General features: G+C 36.1%; 1 protein-coding gene across 3 annotated transcripts; it reads left to right on the top strand.

Moving 5' to 3' along the window:
* Positions 1-794: 794 nt before the first annotated feature.
* On the top strand, positions 795-19872 carry LOC149959527 (cellular tumor antigen p53-like). 3 transcript variants are annotated; one of them, XM_090165173.1, is made up of 12 exons: positions 795-1266; positions 2629-2732; positions 3640-3804; positions 6250-6292; positions 13172-13285; positions 13358-13395; positions 14529-14613; positions 14673-14862; positions 14922-15141; positions 15741-15898; positions 17113-17225; positions 19606-19872. In XM_090165173.1, exons 3-12 carry the CDS (start codon positions 3641-3643, stop codon positions 19678-19680), a joined length of 1200 nt encoding a protein of 399 aa, XP_090021299.1. In that variant the 5' UTR covers positions 795-1266; positions 2629-2732; position 3640; the 3' UTR covers positions 19681-19872. The 3 variants fall into 3 exon arrangements, with proteins under 3 accessions (XP_090021299.1, XP_090021298.1, XP_090021300.1); XM_090165172.1 differs by lacking the exon at positions 2629-2732; XM_090165174.1 differs by lacking the exons at positions 795-1266; positions 2629-2732; positions 3640-3804; positions 6250-6292 and adding an exon at positions 8070-8651.
* The last annotated feature ends 3260 nt before the right edge of the window (positions 19873-23132 follow it).

The following is a 23132-nucleotide window of genomic DNA, read 5'->3' as shown; positions in this document are numbered from 1 at the left end:
GCTATCCTTATTGGTTAGAAATATCACGTGATCACTAGCTCTTTAAAAAGGGTGTCAAGCATGGTGGAAGGTAAAATCTGAAGGCAGTGATAGACTTTCACCCCCTATTTACTTTTGCTATTAGTTTTTAAACGAGCCAAATTTACCCGCCAAGCGAGCTGCCATTTTGTTTCGCGGTGACGTTTTAGGACTTTAATCACGCGCTGTTCGCGCTATAACAGCGCTCTGTTCCCTGCGCGCTTGCTCCGCGTGCGGTATGCGGAGGGAAAGCGAAAGAAAATGGCAGCTCGCTTGGCGGGTAAAATTGGCTCGTTTAAAAATTAATTTCTTGTCATTAAAAAAAAGATACAATTTTACGACTGATATTTTTAAGTATATTTAAACATGATCTTTCAAATAGACCCAAGTTTCACCCAACCTGGACTTTTCCTTTAAGAAAAAACTTTATTAATTGGTCTGTAGCAGACACTAGATCACAGGCGCTACCCCCAATTTTCGAACGAAAACTACATTTCGAACTTCGAGATCTCGACGAATGGTATTCGGTAAAGATTTCGAATAAATCAATGCAAATTGTCGAAGTCGATCTCGACATGGTATAGGGTATCGCGATCGAATTCACATTCGAATTTTTACAGAATCGCCCCCCCCCCCTGATCAGCCTACTAATGTCGTAAGCTAGTCTATTAAAGTTCAAGACTTCATCCTCTTTAATACAGTTAAGACCGTTTTTATATAATTTCTGTTACATCTCAAAATCCAGCTGAGCCCTTATTTTGCTAGACCAACAGGGACTAGCTGTTTTATTCTACAAGTGGATGCTCAACAGGTTGTTTAGCGAGAGATTTCCGTTGGAAGCGAGAGAGGAGCGGAGCCCGGCAAACGCAGACTCGACGAGGGAGGACTCGAGGCAGTGCTCCGCCAGAGCCGTTCCGTCTTTGTTGAAATACTAAGGCTTAACGGATTGGTTAACGTTATTTCAAAATTGTCGCTGTTGTGAATGTATCGTTACGCCGCGAACTGGGCAACCGGCCGGCCTCGAAAGAGACGTCATCGAAGTTTACATTCCCCTCCAATAATTGTTGTTTGATGGTTTATTGAACTTGTTTAATACGTTACGTTTTAATGAATTTATCGGTCCGCAACCAAGTGCCTTTTGCATCCATTGATTATACCAAAGTCTTTCTAAAATTATTCACGCCACTCGAATCAAAATAATACTTAAGTGACATTTGATTTCGCTCATTTATAACACAGTCTTTCAAGGTAAGGTTTGTTTTTTTATTTTATAAATATTACGCCTAAGACTTGTCTCGTGGTAGTCTCTATTTTTCTCAATTACAAAATTTTCGGCATCTGATTATTTCGGTCTAAAACGCACACCGTCTCACCCACTTTCCAAAAGAACGCTACGTAACATTGCGTCGGTAAGCTTAAGCTCTAAACTATTATATAATTAATAAAATATTTAAATTTATTCCTGTGCTTTATGAAATTTTCGCATCGTGTTTCGTTAAGGATAATGTTTCTAAATTATAATTTTTTTCGCCACGTGTCTTGCCGGAAACTAACAAGTAGGGGTAATAACAAGCCGACAAAGTTATGTTATTAGTTCCACATTAATAAGTTGGGAAAAATAATTTAATACGTAATGGATATATGGTGGACTATCGGAGATATCTAATGCCCAATTTTCTTCCGATTTAAAATATACTTGAGTGACGAATCTTGAGCATAGTTGAAGAAGATACATGTATATCTGATGCGAACAGATTCCCGCGATTTATATGCGAAATCATTCCAATACCATTTTTACGAATCGGATATTTTTACCCAAAGCTTTAAAGCAAGGGGCCACCTGTATTATGAAAAGGCCCCTGTTATTAAAGATGACCATGAATCCACGCGATTCTTCGAACATTTGTCGATGCTTCGAATAACGCGACTTTACTGGAGAGCGTGGTGCCATCTATTTGTGGCAAAGGAAGCTAAATTAAAAATAGCCAAATGATAACTTCCATACCCAAAATTTACTCAAGTTAACTTTCCATTTTAAATAATATAACCCACATTTACTTGTATTTACCCAATGTACAAATTTTTTACATACATTTTTGTTTTAATCTGTGATTTCTCCATGTTAATTTCCATATGGAAAAGTAGATTTTAAGTAAACAAAAACATTTGTGGTTGCCATGGCAAAACAAAGCCCGTCTAAACTTTTCCTTTTGGGGAAACATCAAATTACATCAAGCAACTTTTAAAGCCATTAATTCCGGTGGCCGGGTTACAATGCGTAGGATGGTGGTTACAAGCCCTCCATGCCACGGGAGCCAACAGCTCCCTACACTAACTATTATCGTTTGCCTCCACAAGTGTCTATGGCAAAGATGAAATTCGTCCGCGAAGATGATTCAAAACTGAAGTATTGAAAAGTCGGCGCGCGGATTTGTAAATGAGGCTCGCAACCCGCGGGTGATATTGCTGCTTGTGTCGTAATTCACCAATCGAGGTTGAATGAACCCAACGGGTTAACCACACGTAACGCGAAACGGTATTTTGTTTTAGATAATTATTAAATAGTATTGTACGTTGACGCTTTTAATATCTATCTCATATCGGTTTTAGATTACGGAAAAACATTTGTTTATTGTCCCAAACCAAATATAAGTATTTTTTCAACAACAATATCAAGTAATCATTTTTTTGCCTCTACACAACTTTCGTCAATTGTAAGTTGAGTAATTTTTTAAATCAAGCAATTTTTAATCAAGTGATCTTATCTAAATCAAGCAATCTTATTTAAATCAAGCAATCTTATTTAAATTAAGCAATCTTATTTAAATTAGCAATCTTATTTAATTCAAACAATCTTTTTTAAATCAAGCAATCTTATTTAAATCAATAAATTTTAATCAAGCGATCATATTTAAATCCATTTTTTTATTCAAGCGATCTTATTTAAATTATTTTTTTAATCAAGCGATCTTATTTAAATCAATAAATTTTAATCAATTGATTTTATTTAAATCAATTTTTTTAATCAAGCAATTTTATTTAAATCCATTTTTTAATCGAACGATTTTTAATCAAGCGATTTAATTTAAATCAATAAATTTTAATCAAGCGATTTTATTTAAATCAATAAATTTTAACCAAGCGATTTTATTTAAATCAATAAATTTTAATCAAGCGATCTTATTTAAATCAATAAATTTTAATCAAGCGATCTTATTTCAATCCATTTTTTTAAATGAAGCGATCTTATTTAAATTAATTTTATTAATCGAGCGATTTTTAATCAAGCGATCTTATTTAAACTAAGCGATTTTTTAAACCCAAGCAATTTTAATCACATGATGTATTTCAATGAATAGAAAATGACTAAAAATGGGTTCTAAAATAATTCTAATACAAAATATAAGCTAAGAAAACTAAAATATGAAATAGTAAGTAAATTTGACTGGATTCAATAATTATTTAAAAATATATACATTTAATAAATACAATAAACCATTTCTGCCACCAGGTTTAGTTGAAGCTGAGGGTGATTGGCACTAGTATGAATTAGGTTCATATTCCCTTTAAGAATAAGGTAAATATTTTAACACTGTTGATATTTCTAACGTTTCGTTTCAGCATGGCTAATGAAGATTATCTGGGGAACAGTAGACGCGTCGTCGGCGACAATGGGTACTCGTCCTCGGAAGACTGCATCAGCCCCATCATGTCGAACGACACTTTCGAGGTTCTCCGCCACAACAGTGCCAACCTGATCGTCGACCACGAACTGTTCCGAGATTTGTGAGTTGACCATTGTTTCAAATACCAAGGACATATTTAGGCCCCCTAAGAACCTTCAACGGTAATGCCCTTTTCAGAAAAGGCCTATAAAACAGGACTTTTACCTCCCGTTTAGTACGCCACACTAGGGGGAAATCGTAAATGGCGCTACGCAACACTATCGGGAAGTCGTAGATGGCGCTACGCAACACTAGGGGGAAATCGTAGATGGCGCTACGCAACACTAGGGGGAAATCGTAGATGGCGCTACGCAACACTAGGGGGAAATCGTAGATGGCGCTACGCAACACTAGGGGGAAATCGTAGATGGCGCTACGCAACACTAGGGGGAAATCGTAGATGGCGCTACGCAACACTAGGGGGAAATCGTAGATGGCGCTACGCAACACTAGGGGGAAATCGTAGATGGCGCTACGCAACACTAGGGGGAAATCGTAGATGGCGCTACGCAACACTAGGGGGAAATCGTAGATGGCGCTACGCAACACTAGGGGGAAATCGTAGATGGCGCTACGCAACACTATCGGGAAGTCGTAGATGGCGCTACGCAACACTAGGGGGAAATCGTAGATGGCGCTACGCAACACTAGGGGGAAATCGTAGATGGCGCTACGCAACACTAGGGGGAAATCGTAGATGGCGCTACGCAACACTAGGGGGAAATCGTAGATGGCGCTACGCAACACTAGGGGGAAATCGTAGATGGCGCTACGCAACACTAGGGGGAAATCGTAGATGGCGCTACGCAACACTAGGGGGAAATCGTAGATGGCGCTACGCAACACTAGGGGGAAATCGTAGATGGCGCTACGCAACACTAGGGGGAAATCGTAGATGGCGCTACGCAACACTAGGGGGAAATCGTAGATGGCGCTACGCAACACTAGGGGGAAATCGTAGATGGCGCTACGCAACACTAGGGGGAAATCGTAGATGGCGCTACGCAACACTAGGGGGAAATCGTAGATGGCGCTACGCAACACTAGGGGGAAATCGTAGATGGCGCTACGCAACACTAGGGGGAAATCGTAGATGGCGCTGCGCAACACTAGGGGGAAATCGTAGATGGCGCTACGCAACACTATCGGGAAGTCGTAGATGGCGCTACGCAACACTATCGGGAAGTCGTAGATGGCGCTACGCAACACTAGGGGGAAATCGTAGATGGCGCTACGCAACACTAGGGGGAAATCGTAGATGGCGCTACGCAACACTAGGGGGAAATCGTAGATGGCGCTACGCAACACTAGGGGGAAATCGTAGATGGCGCTACGCAACACTAGGGGGAAATCGTAGATGGCGCTACGCAACACTAGGGGGAAATCGTAGATGGCGCTACGCAACACTAGGGGAAAATCGTAGATGGCGCTACGCAACACTAGGGGAAAATCGTAGATAGCGCTACGCAACACTAGGGAGAAGTCGTTGATGGCCCTACGCAACACTAGGGGTAAGTCGTAGATGGCGCTACCAAAAACTAGGAAAAATCTTAATTTTTAAAAGGCTTAATAAAAATATTCCGGTAATTGAACATAGGCCCTGCAATAAAAACAATATCATAGCCTTGCAAACTTCCCCAAGTCGGTTCTGAGATATCTAAATACGTTCTTCAAAATACCAACTTCATCGTTCGTTTCTGTGAGTTTTACCCTAAGTCTATAAGCTTTAGTATAAGTATAACACTTCATATACTTCACTAACAAGTAAGTTAATTAACACAATAAAAAAGTGACGTTTTGCTATGCATTTGTAAGTCGAAATATTCATAAGAATACTCTAAATTAATTAATTGGGCTTTATAGAACGTCCGCCATCTTGCATCCAATATGGCGGACATGTTAAAATTGATATCCTATATTTATGGTACATTTATAATAAATTGAAGTATTGTAACGTATATTATTATGTATACTTATTTAATCTCCACTTTTAACATATAAAATATTAACGGTAGTTGCTTTTCTGGACTTTCTCTAGCTTCTTAAATAATTTAAAGAATTTATTTAAGTGTTATATTTCGATTTAAGTTATAGTATTAAACCTGGCAATTCCTGACATAAGTAATTTTATTTCTAGTGTAAGCCTACTTAAAATCTAGACCAGCAATAGTGAACGATAAGCGTTTACCCGGGATGCCTAAATTAATTGTAACGTATTTAGCGGTGTATTGGCTATGGTACGGAAAAACGGTTACAGTATTCCGGATAAACGATTTCATCATCACTAACCAGTAACCAAACTAAGAAAATGGTAAAACGAATTCCTTTTATTAGATATTTACATTTCCAGCCGCTAGGTGGGCTGCGGTAGCTCATCAGTTATCCTTAATGTCTCAAGCGTTTAAAATTTTCAAACAGATACGTTATTTATCTTACAAGTTAGTGATAGAGCATCCTAGATTGTGAAGTGAAATTACTAACTTATTAAACCCATTTTATATTTCAGAGACTTAAACAATGTCCTAATTGCTCAAGAAAACGCTAATAACGTAAGTGCTATTCTGTTTCATTTATACCTTACTCTATCACTGGCCATTGAAACTTGAAAGGCGTGCGCGGAAAAACCCTTACACAGGTGCTTAAATATTTGGTCACACTGCTGCTGCCATCTGCCGACGTTATTCCGCTCTAAAATCATTTGGAAATTTAAATCAAACGTTTTAAAAAACTAAATCTTTTACTACAGAACTTTATATTGATTTTTTTCATATAGATTTATTTATTTTTATTTAAAATAATTCTAAATATGTTTTATTCGTTTTAACTGTAGATGGCGTTAATTTATTTTCCATACATGCATATTCTTCTTATTGGAGTATTCTCTATTGAGATTAAAAGCTTGAGATATTGTCGCGAAGATAAATGATAAATATTCTGTGACTCAGAACCAAAACTTTCTTGGTTGTTCATTTTCTATTTCAGGTGATTTCAGGGGCCAAGGTTAGATTTTTTTATTTTCATTAATTTGATATATTAACCTGCCCTTTCTTGTATCTGTAACCATAACTAAAATTTAAATTGATATCAATTTCACACATTAATTGAAATAATATAATATGATAAATGTAATATGATAAATGTAATATGATAAATATAATAAATATAATAAATAATATAATATGATAAATATAATAAATAATATAATATGATAAATATAATAAATAATATAATATGATAAATATAAATAATATAATATAATATGATAAATATAATAAATAATATAATATGATAAATATAAATAATATAATATAATATGATAAATATAATAAATAATATAATATGATAAATATATATAATATAATATGATAAATATAATAAATAATATAATATGATAAATATAATAAATAATATATGATAAATATAATAAATAATATAATATTATAAATATAATATAATATGATAAATATAATATAATATGATAAATATAATATAATATGATAAATATAATATAATATGATAAATATAATATAATATGATAAATATAATATAATATGATAAATATAATATAATATGATAAATATAATATAATATGATAAATATAATATATAATATAACATGATAAATATAATATATAATATAACATGATAAATATAATATATAATATAATAAACAATAACATAATATAATATGATATGATAAATGTAATAAATAATATAATATGATAAATATAATAAATAATATAATATTTCATGAGTAATGTAATAACAAGATACATTCTTGGTAATAATAATATAATATAGTGTAATGTAATAATAATGTATTCAAATATTATAATAATAATATAATTTAATGTAATATATAATATGATAAATATAATAAAATAATGTAGTATAATATTGTATTATAAGAATATAAATGTAAAGTTACATCACTTGAAGGAATAGTTATATTTCGTTTTATTAATATACATTTTTTAATAACACCGCGCTTAGAAATTTATAATTTTAAAAGTTCCCAATTTCAGTGTAGAGGTCGGGGACGGTAAATCATTATCCATGATTAAATTGATTTTTTTCGGGAAAAGAATGTAAACAAAGAAATTTACCGGTTAATATTTCGAAAAATAATTAAAAAACATGTATTATTCGTAAAATTTGAGCTTTTTATCGAAAAAACGTCGTTTTTCCGATTAATTTTACAAATTTATCAAAATATTAATCGGATAATACAGAAATATAAATTATTTGATCAAAATGTTTTACGAATAATTTTGAGAGCTTTATCTATTGAATAAAAGTTAACCATCCCCGACCTCTATTTCAGTGCCACAATTCAAATATTTGTGTAAATTTGGAAATTTATAATAGGTTCTCCGAATGAGAAAAAATATTTGATCAGCTGCCACGGTCCGTTGAACGTCGTTAAAACGGGGAAACAATTAAAGCGAAACAATAAACAAAAGAATTCCCCGTCCCGGGTGGTTGGGGATCCGGCGTGCCCGGGCCCGATAGAAAGCGAATCTTCATTCTGTCATCCTATTTCGAAACCGCCTATCTGGGCCCAGCTCCTCCTATATCTGAAACCGAAGTGTCCGGAGAGTGGGCCGGTAGGCGGGGACTCGGATCCCCCTCTGAAGAAATCGAAGGGGGCCTGAGCCCGAGGGGCCCGCAACGGGGAGGAGAGTCACTCTTTTTTTTTCCGAGAATTTTCCAGAATGGGCTGGTGGTTTCCACCCGAAGTTATAAATACAAACAAAATGGGAAATTGTTGGTCATAATCTTTTCGGATTTCGAAGCGTGCGGCACGCGCGTAACTCGGCGTTCATATATTCAAATATAAATCGAAATGGTTTTAAAACTGGAATCGGATATTACGTTTGGCCGTTATGGACACCCCAAATGTTTTAGGGTGAGCTAACTATCAATTATATTTTTTACATTTTATTTTATTCTAGGGTAAATAAATGGGGTAGGTACATTTGTTCTAATTTCATTCGTCCGAACCGCCGAAATAACAAATGTTTCAATTGTTCGAATTGGACAACTTGTTTGGTTCATTCGTCCGAATCGGTAGCATCACTTGTCCGAATTCTGTCGCTAAATTAGTATTTCTTATTGCTGTTTTTTTTTGGTCCGGATTTTTTTTAGTGCAAGAATAAAAAATAAAAAACTACATTGTAAATATCGTTGTTTGTTCAAGTTGTTTTTTCTTAATTGCTGCTATATCTATATATTGTATATTTTACTTCATATTCGTATTAATATCGATCAATGTTGTGGATATTTTAGATTAGGTTAGGTTCACGTTAATGTTACTATTTTCTTATATTAACAATATGAAAAAAAAAAACAACCAATTCCTAATGTTCGAAAAAACGGACAAACGATTAATCGAACAAATGAAATTCGCCAGTAAAGTTAACATAAATTGAACGAATAAATCACCAACAAAAGTTGTGATAAATTTTTCGGGAAATGGTGAATGGAGTTTGTCAGTTGGAAAATTTACCGAGACCTTTTTTCCGGGAAAGGAAAAAAAAGGTTTTAATTTCACGATTAGCTTAATATTGTTCGCAAATTGGAATTTGGCAGCATTTTCGCCTCATTTTGTCGAATCCAAAAAAGTAAAACTGAACCTCCAGACGTAGACTAGTCTAGAACAAAAATTCATAAAAAGTAATAGATGTTTCAATTTTATATTTTTCTGATTTTCGTAAAATTTTCCCAAATTCAGCCAATTTTCCGGAAAATGAACAATTCTATGAAATTTATATATTCTAGACTAAAGAAATTAGTTTAGTATATTCGTTGGCAAATTTAGAACGTATAGGAGCGATTTTAAACCCAACGCCTTTAAAGTTTTAATCGGCGATTTGTATCGAACGTTAAATTTTTTAAAACGGTTTAAATTCTAGAATGTGCACAGGAAAATTACACGACAGTTAAAACCAAATAAGTAATTAGTTATTAGCTATTTCAAGCCTGGTACGATTTAGTTTCTATATATTATCGATATTTCTTCGGTAAAACGGGCTTCATTAATATTCAAAAGTGATCGGACGATACTACATAATTGGAGTTTATTGTACATGAAATACAAAGCGTATACGCTTACAAGATCTTGTCTTTTGTGCAATAATAAAATAAAATTAAAAACCAAAATGTTAAAAATTGCATAATATTTCTTAAAAGAACTCACAATTAAGAGAAACTATCAAATTTAAGGAATGACATTAAATTTGAGAATAAATACATTTAAATTTCAACATGAGAAATTAATTTGACCGTCAAAGCTAATAATACGGCTGCCCCATGGCAAAACCTTATAACCACCAAAGTTTTTAAAAATTAGATTTTTACGCATCAGTTTTACTAAGGCATGTACAAAAGTACTGTAAATGTTTCAGGTAAAAGTCATAAATATTTAACTATTTATGACTTAAAAAATGGTTTTGGATTTTATAATTTTCGCATTAAAAACCACGTTAAAATCTTATAACTTAGGTTTTGAAAAAGTCAAATATCTCAAAATTACGATCGTGTTGGTTAAGGTTTTGCCATGGGACAGCCGAATAGCTCTAGGAATGCGCCGATATAATGGTCTATTTTTCTAATACCGGTATAGAAGCCGATTTTGGCCGAAACCGGTATTAGAGAAATATTTTCAGAAAAACTTTTAAATATAAGAAAATTCTCGATTAACTAACTATTGATAATATTTTATTTTATTGGCCGCGCCACGGACGCCAGACTTCAGAAGCTATATCATACCTTTTTTTAGACAGGTGGTTACGAGTGTAAACAAATACAAAACAACAATATTTAATTTGTGATAGAAAATACGAATCAAGTAAAATGAAAAGAAACATATTCGGATATGCTCTTGCAAACTTTTTTAATTAAAAATTCTAATAAAATGGTATGACAGTGCACTGAACAGTCTTTTACAGTAATTTTATCATATACACTACTGTTATGATAGATAACTTTGTTTTAATCGGCCGATATACCATACGATATTAGTCCAGGGTTGTAAATTTTTTAATTTAAATAAAAAATAAAATAAATCTATTTTTTTTATTTAAATCGGATTTTTATTTATTTTTTAATTTTTATGATTTTAATTAAAATTTCAAAGTTTTATATAATTTAGTAAATTAGTATCATAATTTTACCTAAAACAAATGTTTTAATTTTAAAAGACTTAATCTATATATATGTATAATGAATTTATTAAATTTAAGCTAATAATCATATAAAAGTTTTTATTTTTTAAAACCCATTTTGGTACTTTACAAAATAAATTCGGCGGAATCTCCACCCACAGGTAGAATCAATGCAACATTAGGGGGGAACAAAAAAAATTATATTTAAACCTAAATTATAGCAATTGGCGAGGTTTTTTCTTTTTCACAAATACTATATAAAAATTGATTTAAATCGATGATTTTTTTATATTACCGCCGATATATCGAACGTGCAGAGCCGTTATAGGCGGCAATACTTAGATTACGATTTTGTTGGTATGTTAAGGCCCATTTTTTAGTGCTAAGCTTGAACTAGTTTTTAATTTAAAATAATGAAATATTCATTTCTGTCAAAAAATAAAATTGTATCGCGTCCAGCACTTCACTTTCCAATACTTTGGCACAAAAATTATTTAAAAAAATCACCGTGAGCGATTGTTAAATTTGACAGAGCTTTCATGAATAGTAAAAGGCCATTGGACTATAGTCCATTACTAGCGTTTCGTGTCGTGTATGCTACTTTATTGTACCAAAATGTCATCCTAACTAACACGAAATAGTTAACATTGATTGTGGATGTTTTTGCTATGAAACCACGTGGATGTTGTAATCAGTAGATTCAGTGGCGTGACATAGATCAATGCCGCCAATGTCGTGCATTGGAGCTTCATTTTTCTAGCTGGGTTGATTTATGTTTTAAATGCGTGAAGGAACATACATATCTTCAAATTTGGTGAGGGTTTAGCTATTTTATCCCTTTTAATTATGGAGTAAGATACTTATTAGCGTATTTTATCATCATTGGCACAGTCTATAGGTGGTTTCTTCTAAATTAACATACAAACCTCATTTCTTTAGTCTTAAATATTTTCAATTATTTACTATTAATTATTTATAAATATAATTTTAATTCCCAAAAAATGGGTGAAATCGCGACCGAAAACATCAGTACGCCCACTTTGGTTCGAAAATATTTCCTATTTTTCCTAATATAATTTAATTAAATTTCCTATAATACCCTATATTTGAACTCAAACGTCTGAAGAAATTAAAATAGTTGATATTGTACCCTTAGAAGTCTTCATATTGGCCTAGTTTTTAAAGATGCTTATTTCCCACACTGTTTGACGATAGTTTTCGACTATTTCTGTCGGTTATCAACTTTATTTTGAATGTTATTCCCCCTTTAAGTAATTTTGATAACCTTTTTCTCTTATTGTATAATTAATTTTCTCCTATTTCTCCCCCCCCCCAATTTTCTTCCTTTATTTTCCTTTCCCCCCCAATTTTCTTCCTATATTTCAGTGATAAATTTCCTATAATTACTTTAAAGGAATAAAAAATATTATGTGGTCACCCTGGGTTCGCCATTTAAATCTAAATAGGTAGCTACTAAAGCAGACGCTATTAGATTTTCCTCATCGTTATTCGGAAAAATGGCGCTACGCTACGTGTTGCCGCCATTTTTCCGAAATTTTTCCCGCCGAGCTTGCGCTAAGCTTCTTACAAGGATGCTGGCGCGTTCACCCCACACCCCTCCTACTTCGCCTCCCTTCCTATCCTCCTGGATTAATTGAAGGGTGGTTGTGTTTTAATTCAATCACTGATAAGCATTATTCACATTTTATGGCAACCAGTGAACGGAGAGTTATGCTTCTGTGTAAGTATGTTGTTTTTTTGTTTTACGAAAACTGTCTCGTCTTTTTTATTACTTGCTGCAATTGTTCATTGGCCAGTTAGCGTTTATAAAATAAACGTCAAAAGGGCAATATCGTCAACGCTAATTTTTTTGCGTCGAAGAGAAAACTTGTGGGCTTACGGAGATTTTTGGTCGACAGAAAAATTTGGGTTAAGCCTAACGGAGATTTTTTGCGGCGACAGAAAAAATTTGCGTTAGGTCCAACGGAGATTTTGCGTAGTCGAGCTATAAATTAATTATTTTCATTATAGTTTGGATATTTATTCAAATATAATTTCTTAATAATGAGGTACGTGGTTTTAGATTCACGAAAGACGTTCTAGTAGGTATGAGAAATTAAACCACTACCAAAGCGGGGATACTTTTAGTGGGATAACACTAACCACTGTATATCACACTACGTATAATGAGGGGACGGAATTATGTATAGCCCCAAATTCCTGAAAAGGTTATACTCCCTTTAACAATCTTGTATATTTACAGGAACGTCTGTCACAAGAGAGAAACTTGGGGATAACGGCACCTGTACTTGACATCATACATACCTGGGATGCTGGTCATTCAGAAGTAGAGCCCGCGCTTGAACTTCAACAGCCGGTGAGGCATTCGACTCAATCCGAAGTTAGGAAATCATATAATTTAATGAAATTTATTTATTTTTTATTTTAGAGCTATTCTGGTGCCATCGGTCAACTAAATGATCAGTTGTAAGTATTAATTATGGGCAATCGTCCTGTCATAACATAGATAACAATTAATATTAGTTCTACATCGAAATATAAATATATTTAATGACCAAATTAAATTTTTCTAGACAGCTTTTATAGAAAGGCTGGTGGTCTATGTCCATATTACAATAGTCCGCCAATGCGCGTGAACGGTAAAGCGGTTTACCTTTCATAAGATAAAAAGACGTCGAAAAACATTACGACAATATGACTGTAGGGGACCTATATGTACCCAAAAACTACTCCAAAAATATTAACCATTTCTTATGGCAATTACGCGCCCCAAAGTAGGACAACACTCAACAACAACAACCACTACTACTACTACTACACTTGCACTTGGGGTAAAACAATAGCTCTACTGAAAATGCATTTCGATGTGGAAGTTGGAACTAAAAATATGGAGTCGTGCTGGAAAACAATTTACTAAGCTTAGACGTCGTGTTTCCTCCACCCTTGCGTTACGGGGTGAAGAACTTGACCACGGTGCCTCCTTCAGATCGTACCAACTTAGATTGAAGTGAAGGAGATGAAAATAAAATCTAGAGGCCGACTGGCGATATTTTAGTCAGGTGGACATTGTAGTTCCAACTGCTTTCCGGCCTCGGAAAGTTTTTTTTTAATTTGGGGGACGTTTTGTGACAGCCTGGCTGTCAGCCTTCCCACTTCGGGACTTTAATCGTCCCTGAAGTTATTTCTACCGTTTTCCACGTCCATTACGATTCATCTCAATAAAAAAAATATTTTAATTTAACGATTGTCAAGATTTGATTTCCGAAATATAACGGTCAGTTTACTTAGATGGCGCCACGTGCTCTACGAGGAATCATGATTTAGTTAGTTATTACTCGACAACAGTCAAAAATTGGTCTCTGCGCATGATCAAATACCAACCAATCCGGTGTTCCCTCCAGTTTTAAAGGACCTTGATGATTAAAAATCCCACCCCTAAGGACTCACCCCTGGATACCAAACCAACAGCCTCTAAAAGCAAAATTAGTTCGCTCCTCTGATTATTATTATTATTATTAAAGGCATGGGCTCAATGGTGTATTGTCCAAAATTTCGTTAATTCTACCTTGACTAATTAGACACTTTCGTTGATTTTGCAGCTCGAGCTTACAAGGTAGACACGGTTTCGACGTCGCCTTCAAGGAAATTGAAATCGAGTGTTTGACCAAAAGCGCACCATGGACGGTAGGTTCCTCGCTTTAGACTTCGATTCCGTTTTTGTAACACTCTTTATTTTCCAAAAGTATTCCAAAAGCTTGGACCAGCTGTTCGTGTCCTTCAACTTGCCTTGCCCCGTCCAGTTCCTGTTCACTTCCAGACCACCATTCGGCGCGGTCATCAGAGCCACGCCTTACTTCAAACAACCGGTTTCCTTCCACCATCCTGTCCTGAGATGTCTCAACCACCAAAGGACGGAGGACATTAGCAATCGAGGTATTTCTCGTCGTTGGTTCTCGGTGTGACGTTACATTAACGACTCTTGCAAATCGTAGGCTTCGACGGACACCTGGATCACATCCTGAGGTGCGAATCTCCGGGTGCAGATTACCACTCCAATTCGAGTTCTGGACGAGTCAGCGTCGTGGTGCCTTATCCAGAAGGGAGAGACGCTCAGAACTTCGTCAGCTTCAACTACCGTTTTATGTGCTACAGCAGCTGCATCGGTGGCATGAATAGAAGACCCATTGTCGTCTTGTTCACTTTGGAACATGGGTATATCCTCTTTTTTGTTCAATCCAAATAATCAGAATTAACTATTAACGCCTAGCGAGCTGAAGATAAATAAAATATTTTCCTTTTTTAAAAATGGCAAAAGGTTCAGTGTGCAATTTCAAGATATTCCCAAACTTAAAACTTATTTGAAACAAATCATATGCTATTTTACGTAAAAAACGTTTAAATTTGAGTTGTGAAAACATTTTTGGCTGAAATGGCAAAACGAATGTCCATTGACCTTTGACAGCGCCTCGCTAGGGGGAGATTTTCTTCTTGTGATGACCTCACTTCGTTACTAGCTCTCAGTAAAATATTCACCAAAGTGACAAACTTATGGAAAAATATTATAGGCTTAAGTTATAACATAGTTAAAGATTTGCTCTTTTAACCGGCATTTTCACAATTATTTACAAATCAGAATATTTCGATAAAATTTTAAAATAATTGAAGTAGCTCGGAGCACACTTGCATTACTAAGGAAATCGCGTTCGAAATAATTGTCCACTGGGGGTCGCTGTGTTGAATAGAAACGTCAATTAACGAAATGCACTAGCGTCTTATTTTGTAATTTCCTTAAATATTTTGATTTTATACAGAAATAACGTGATTGGTCAAAAGGCTCTGGCAGTTCGTATCTGCGCTTCGCCTGGAAGAGATCGCCAAAAAGAGGAAGCCAAATTGGGTGGGAAGTTAGCCAAGACTCAAGGACAGGATAATCGCCAGAGCGCACCCACTCAACAGAACCTGAAAAGAGGTTCGTTACCAAAATCGATTGGTTTTCTTAAGCCATGTGCGATGCTGGATTTTAGGGGTTTGACTCGAGTCTCAAGATTCTTAAATTTCCATTATTGACTGAAAAGTCGAGTTTTTACCGAATTGTCGAGTAATTAGGCTTAGCTTAAAAAAGGGTTTAGAGTACTCGAACAGTTAAGCTTAGCTTTTGAGTAATCGAACAGTTAGGCTTAGCTTTCGAGTACTCGAACAGTTAGGCTTAGCTTTCGAGTACTCGAACAGTTAGGCTTAGCTTTCGAGTACTCGAACAGTTAGGCTTAGCTTGCGAGTAATCGAACAGTTAGGCTGAGCTCACAAATTTCCTCAGCCATTTCGTTGTATCATAAACGTTAAACAATAATTACGTTCCCCCTCTCTTATCGGGCCTCTTGTCGGGCCTCGGTAATTTGTACAGACTTCCCCCCTCTCTTGTCGGGCCTCGGTAATTTGTACAGACTTCCCCCCTCTCTTGTCGGGCCTCGGTAATTTGTACAGGCTTCCCCCTCTCTTGTCGAACCTCGGTAATTTGTACAGGCTTCCCCCCTCTCTTGTCGGGCCTCGGTAATTTGTACAGGCTTCCCCCCTCTCTTGTCGAACCTCGGTAATTTGTACAGGCTTCCCCCCCTCTCTTGTCGAACCTCGGTAATTTGTACAGGCTTCCCCCCCTCTCTTGTCGAACCTCGGTAATTTGTACAGACTTCCCCCCCCTCTCTTGTCGAACCTCAGTAATTTGTACAGGCTTCCCCCCTCTCTTGTCGGGCCCCAGTAATTTGTACAGGCTTCCCCCCTCTCTTGTCGAACCTCGGTAATTTGTACAGGCTTCCCCCCTCTCTTGTCGGGCCTCGGTAATTTGTACAGGCTTCCCCCCCCCTTTTGTCGGGCCTCGGTAATCTGTACCGGCTTTCCCGCTCTCTTGTCAGGCCTCGGTAATTTGTACAGGCTTTCCCCCTCTCTTGTCGGGCCTCGGTAATTTGTACAGGCTTCCCCCCCCCTTTTGTCGGGTCTCAGTAATTTGTACCGGCTTCCCCCCCCTTTTGTCGGGCCTTGGTAATTTGTATCGGCTTCCCCCCTCTCTTGTCGGGGCTGCATTTAATATGTATGTTTACCAAAATAGACCAGACTTTGTTGCACTGTAAAGAACTGGCACAAAACATTTAAAACATTGTTCTGATCTTATCTTTTGTGCTGATGCTTTAGATCATCCTGACATTCCAAAAATGATCGACTCGAATAAGAAGCCTCCGCCGAAGAAGAAGAAATTGGAGCACCATCAAGACGACGAACAGGTCATGGTCTCGATCAATTTCCTGGTAGGTGAAAGCTCCAACACACGCACACCCGCGTTACCCTTATTAACAACATCATTGAGGGTTGGTTGTTCCCAAGGCGCTATTTGGTCACAAATACATTATAAGATTCGTGCGTAGTTTAAACTTTGGTCAGAAGTATCGCCGCCTACCGACCGAGTTTCAAATCGAATGTGTGAAAGCTGTCTGCTCATTCAAAATTCTCTCGATATAAAAGCTGAACGTTTCAGTTAAAGAACAATCATATCCGAAAGTCTTCTGCTATTTTTAACACATTTAGTTGACAGGTATTTAAGTAGATGGCGCTAAGTTTTCCAAGCTCGAAGCCTATTAAACAAATAGTTTAGAAGAAATTATTATTCGAGACAAATCATTTTCAAGCATAGTAAATTTTGGTAAATTTCGATCTTATTCAGATTTGAAATTATTCCAATTTAAACACATCGTTTTAGACGCTTTTAAGTTTCGATACATTTCCCTTATTAACCCAAGAGTTTCCAGGAAAATCTACCATTTCTCGAGGTTATTCGGAATTCAGGAATATTAATTTATCCTGCTTATAGAAAATCCATTTTGGTAAACCACATTTTTAAAATTGCTTGATTCCACGGTTTCAAGTAGGGTAATTCCAGCTCTAGCTCACTTGGAGCTACCCCTGTTGATAGTGATCAAAATTTATTTTTAGGGTTCTTGCAACCATAGAATCCCAGTTCCAATCTTTTCAAAATTATGATCAACAAAAATAAAGAATCTAATTTCAGAGTTATTCTTTACTATACCTCGACAACGAGTGCGTTGATCTTTCTGAAAATTGGAAATCCAGTTTCATAATTCGGTAGAACCGTAGAAACAATTGGGTAAAACTGCATGAGGGTAGTACCAAGGTGGTCCAATCAGTCCAACTGGGTTGGGCAAAACTCGGAGTGAATTTTTGCGAGTGGTTTTCCCCTACACTTTTCTCACTCCACTCCCAAATAAAAAACTCCACTCGTGAGAGGGGAGTTTTCACTTTTTCGTCACTCGACGAGTGAGCTCGCGGGAAAAGGGTGAAGGTAGTCAAGGTCAGCTCTTTCACTCTTATCGATCTTCAAGACTATTAAAAGATGGCGGGAAATTCGAATTTAAATTTAAATTAATGACTTTACTGGAGTGCGTGGTGCCATCTATTAACGGAAGGGAGGCTAAAATATACGTTTTGGAACGAATTCAAATTTTCCGAGTTAAATTTCAAGTTTTCCGCAAAGAATATGAGTTAAATTAGTGACCTTGTCGAATCTCACTCTTTGAGGAAGAGTGAACTAAACGAATGTGGGAAAGAGTGAAGATTTTTACTTGGTTCCACTCTCACTCTTGAGGGAGAGCAGGGCTCCCACCAGGTCCCTAAAATGCCTAAAAGCCCCTACTTTTTTTCGAGGTCCCTAAACCACCATAAAATCGGGATTTGGTCACTAAATCACCCTATTTCTAGTATATTTGGTGAAAAATACCATCGGCTTAAAATATTTCGTAGAAAAGCGAAAAAAAACCCGATTTAATGTGATAGAATTATTACAAAAAATTTATAGTAATTTTTTCGGATTGATAAAAGTTTTTTTAGAAATTAAAACTAAGTACTTAATTTTTGTGATAAAACATTTTTTAAATTAAAACAGTCAGTTTTAAAAATTTGCCGCTTTTAAAAGTTTAAATAAAGATCTTATTTTTGTTTATTAAAATGGTCCCTATTTGGTTCCTACTTTAAAATATTTGGTTCCTATTTCGCCCTATTTCTAGCCAGAAAAATCCCCTATTTCCCTATTTTTTTTTAGATTTTTGTGGGAGCCCTGGGGAGAGTGAATCTCTAAAAATCACTAGCGATTTTGCCCATGTCTGCTTACGATGTGACTACATAATGTTATAACCAAGGCCCAAGCTTCACCATAAGAATAAAATAATCACTAACTGACTTCTACCCTGAATAACATCTCCTTATATTTAGCCAAAGCCTACCCTGTCGCCAGCACTGGGGACTAGGGGAACTAATCCTAGATAGATAAGGTATGAGGAGGAATTAATTATTTCCATTTCCATGGAAAAGGGATCTTCTGGGATGGAAATGTATGGGAATTGTTTTCGACAGTGGTAAGGGGATAATTTTAGCACTGATCAAAGCTAGTGTATTTTTTAATTTTTCCTCGTTCTGTGGAGACGCTATCGCCATTTACCTACGATATAAGACCAGATACTAAAAAAAGAGCCAGAAAGGGCGACAATAATAGTCTTTTATGTGGTCGATCTCGAGTCGAGCATTCATCGAACCTTTAGCATACGAAAGTACAGGGATTGTCACACTTTTGGTAATTATGTCTCTTTTGCAAATAGTAATGTTGTTGTACCGTTCCAGGTACGAGGCCAAAAGAATGCTGACATTTACCAAAATATCCTGAACAGTATTAAGAAGAATGCCAGCCAACTCTGAGAAGACAATGATTTCGTTGATTAATGTCTTAACTTTCCATTTGTTTAAACTCTTTTACCCGTTGATAATATCAAACGGATTTCATTTTGTAACCATTTTATTCCAAAGTTCATATCGACTACCACTTTTGTACGATCAAACATTTCATTTACATAAAATGCATGCCAAATTTTCTACCACTGTTACTATTGGTGTACTTGGCTATGACTTATTTCGTTATTTTTTTCATTTTCATGTGAATATCAAGTTGATATTTCGCTTCTCTTTGATACTACTTTTGTTATAGAATTTTCATAAATAAAATTATCATCCAAATAAAGTGTTAAATGAACATCTTCATTGGGTTTATTGGGGTATTCAAAACTGAAGGGGTTTGGTATCGCGATTGAACGTAAGAGTAACTTAAAGCAATTGTATAATGAAAAGGCCCCTGTTATTGGAGAAGGCTATGATTCTATCCAATTCTTCGGAAAACGCGACTGTACTAGAGAGCATGTTGCCATCTATATAATTTATGGCAAAGGAAGCTAAAATTAAAAGTAGCCAAATGATAACGTCGTCAGAGAGCCATTGTAGAGTATTATAGTTAGACAGCTTATACTCTATTTAGTGGACTTTAACCTAAATTATACATCCCGTGTAAAAATATTGTTTTTAATTGCTGTAATTTATGATATTAAGCAATTTACAAACGATCCAATCAACGCGAGGGGTACCTAAAAGTACCGACTTTTTTATTTCGACGCTAGCGGCATCTATTGAATAAAGAGCTACTTCACGTCGAGCCGCCACTTGCTTTAAGGCTACGATAGTCCTATTCAATGGCCCAGAAATTGTATTCTGTTGGGTTTCTGCCCTACCAGACGCTACTAACGCTAGGAGGAATCCATACCTCTACTTGGAATGCTTATCGCGGCAGATTTTCGTCTCGATGTGGCTGACGGTTTTTTTGACGTCACTATAATGTTAACTTAACAAACAACAACGTGAGAGGGGAGCGCGCGTGGAGGATATTTTTTATCTCGTAGGCGGGGCCAAAGCCATCAGAGTGGTCTTACCATACGCGATACGCCAGGATGAGCATACCCAGTAGAGGTATGGATTCCTGACGCTATCTTAATCTAAAATTACTGCAATACATAGTTTGCACCGAAGGGATGGGCATATGGTCTCCATAAAAACCGGGAGGGGAGATCGAAAAGTCAAAACATTTCACGCGTAGCTACTAAATAGGTAGCCATTTTGTTGGTCAGCGCAACGAAGCGACAAAACGTATGAAAATTAGATTTATGCTTAAATTGTTTTTAAATTAATATGTCTATGGGCCCTAACAAAACCAGGTAAGATTAGAAACCCGAATTATTTAACCCAATTAGCAAATGACTGTAATATCTACGAAAAGAAGTTGGCAAAGTTTATCAAATTAGGCCTTGGTGGTGATCGAATAAAATAAAAATTTTCGCTCTCCCTTTCTAATTGAACCAAAGAGTATAAAAACTACGTAACCTAGAGATATAATGACAGTCGAAAACAGTAAAGGAAGTTGTAGCAACCGGGGGGGGGGGGGGGCGGAAGGCACTCAGTGAATTTGCTCTTCAAATTTCGGTACCGCAGCACCACTATGGCAGTTTTAGTACAATAAATAATAATACCGGAGAAAAATGGCAGTTACGGTGTTGCGGAGGTGCTAAATTTGGCATTTTGGATATTTAATTGTCTAATATCTGTCAATTCAAAAAAGTGACAGTATTTGGTTACTGTTTCGTGATTTTTTTAGGTAGAATTTGTGGATTCGTTGTTTCGGTGTTTATTTTCAAAAAGTGAAGAATAAGGCGTTTGTTCTCTAACGTTGCCAAGTCCTAAAGGTAGCCAAGTCCTTAAGGAATTTTCAAGTATGTTGAACTAAATCAAAATGATTGCCACTTAAAACTGCCGTAGTGGCGCTGCGGTTCCGAAATTTGAAGTGCAAATTCACTGAGTGCCTTCCCCCCCCCGGTTGCTACAACTTCCTTTACTGCTTTCGACCGTCATTATATCTCTAGGTTACGTAGTTTTTATACTCTTTGATTGAACTACTCGAACAATTTGTAACAAGGCAGTTAGCCAATTTTAACGTGAATCTAAATTATAAATAATTTTAAAATAATTAAAATCCGTAAACAGACGATTGAAACTGTTAACCCTCGCGTTTTACTGATAAATCTACACCAGCAAAATGGCGGCACTGTACGGTTCATTCTTGCTCAAATTACATATTTATTCTTGATGCATATATCTATACTTGAAACTGCGTCATTGGTGACGTAGGGATGCAAACTATGTATAGACCAGTGGCGAATTATGTTCCTTTGAGGCTTTAGACGCAATGGTCTCATAAGGCGGTTTAAGTAAAAACAAATATTTATTTTTTATTTCTATGAAATGACGGGGCCACAGGGCGCCTATTAGATAATTCACCAATATAATATACGGTAAAATAAAAATGGGGTTGGGATTTTTAACCGTCACTGCTGCGACGCTTAATTTTAATAATCCTTACTTTATTAAAATAACTTTTAATTATGCTATATTCTTAAAGTTACCATTCATTTCTTAAAACATCTGGCAGCACTTTATTTCGCTCTTTGTAAAATTTCCTAGCATCTTGTCTTTTCGTTTTCACACATGCGGAAAGCATGCTAGTTATCCATTAGCTATTTTACTCTAAGCCCCTTTATATTTTATATCCCCGTAGGGGTGTCCAAGCCCAAATGTTTCTCATTAGTGTATTATTTTTGCAAAAGGTGTTTTCTCGTTCGCGAAAGTTTTTATTACCCCAACATGTGTGTTAGAATTGCTCTCCTCTACACAATTGTTTTGCGCGCGTTAACATCTTGTCCCATTGTGCGCCATCGAACCCCTCTCTCTCTCTATTCTTCGATATCCGCTCTTCTCGACATTGATCGGAATCGGACTTTCTTCACAAACGTAAAGTGTAAAGACTACTCTCTCTTCTTCCGAAAGTGCCGCGGGCCCAAAAAGTGGTACCACACGCGGACAGGTGTCACCAATTTCCACAACTGACTCTCAAATGTGGAATCGACAAATCACCTTTCAACAAAACGCCTCTCTCAAGCTTCCTTTAACCTTTCACCTTCGCCAATCATCGACCTAAAAATTATCATCTTCAAAATTTAATTTAATCACGTGACCTCCCTGGACAGTAAAACCAAGGATCCTATATGTTAGAAGGATAGGTAGCTCTCCGGCCAGCCTGTTTTTTCAAAACGCCGGCAGCGCCGTCGATATTAAGAGAGCCACTAAACGTGGGACGTCTTGTTTCTATTCCCTCAAGGACAAAGTTTGGCGGCGCTTCCCCCATGTGTTGCCCTTGACGGAAACTAAAGACGGATTTTCTATCGCGCATGACCCACCGACCATTTTTCGAGAGAGCGAGAGAGAGAGAGAGAGAG

Source organism: Leiobunum rupestre, chromosome 2, assembly GCF_980474605.1.
Source record: "Leiobunum rupestre chromosome 2, qqLeiRupe1.1.hap1, whole genome shotgun sequence".
Taxonomy (NCBI): Eukaryota; Metazoa; Arthropoda; class Arachnida; order Opiliones; family Sclerosomatidae; genus Leiobunum; species Leiobunum rupestre.
This window is presented reverse-complemented; position numbering and strand designations above follow the sequence as displayed.

Bases quoted from the DNA above. Each gene is read 5' to 3' on its own strand.
- LOC149959527 (XM_090165172.1), top strand. From the start codon at position 3,641: ATGGCTAATGAAGATTATCTGGGGAACAGTAGACGCGTCGTCGGCGAC. The intron at 13,396-14,528 runs GTAAGTATTAAT...TTGATTTTGCAG, and splicing joins GGTCAACTAAATGATCAGTT to CTCGAGCTTACAAGGTAGAC. The intron at 14,614-14,672 runs GTAGGTTCCTCG...ATTTTCCAAAAG, and splicing joins CCAAAAGCGCACCATGGACG to TATTCCAAAAGCTTGGACCA.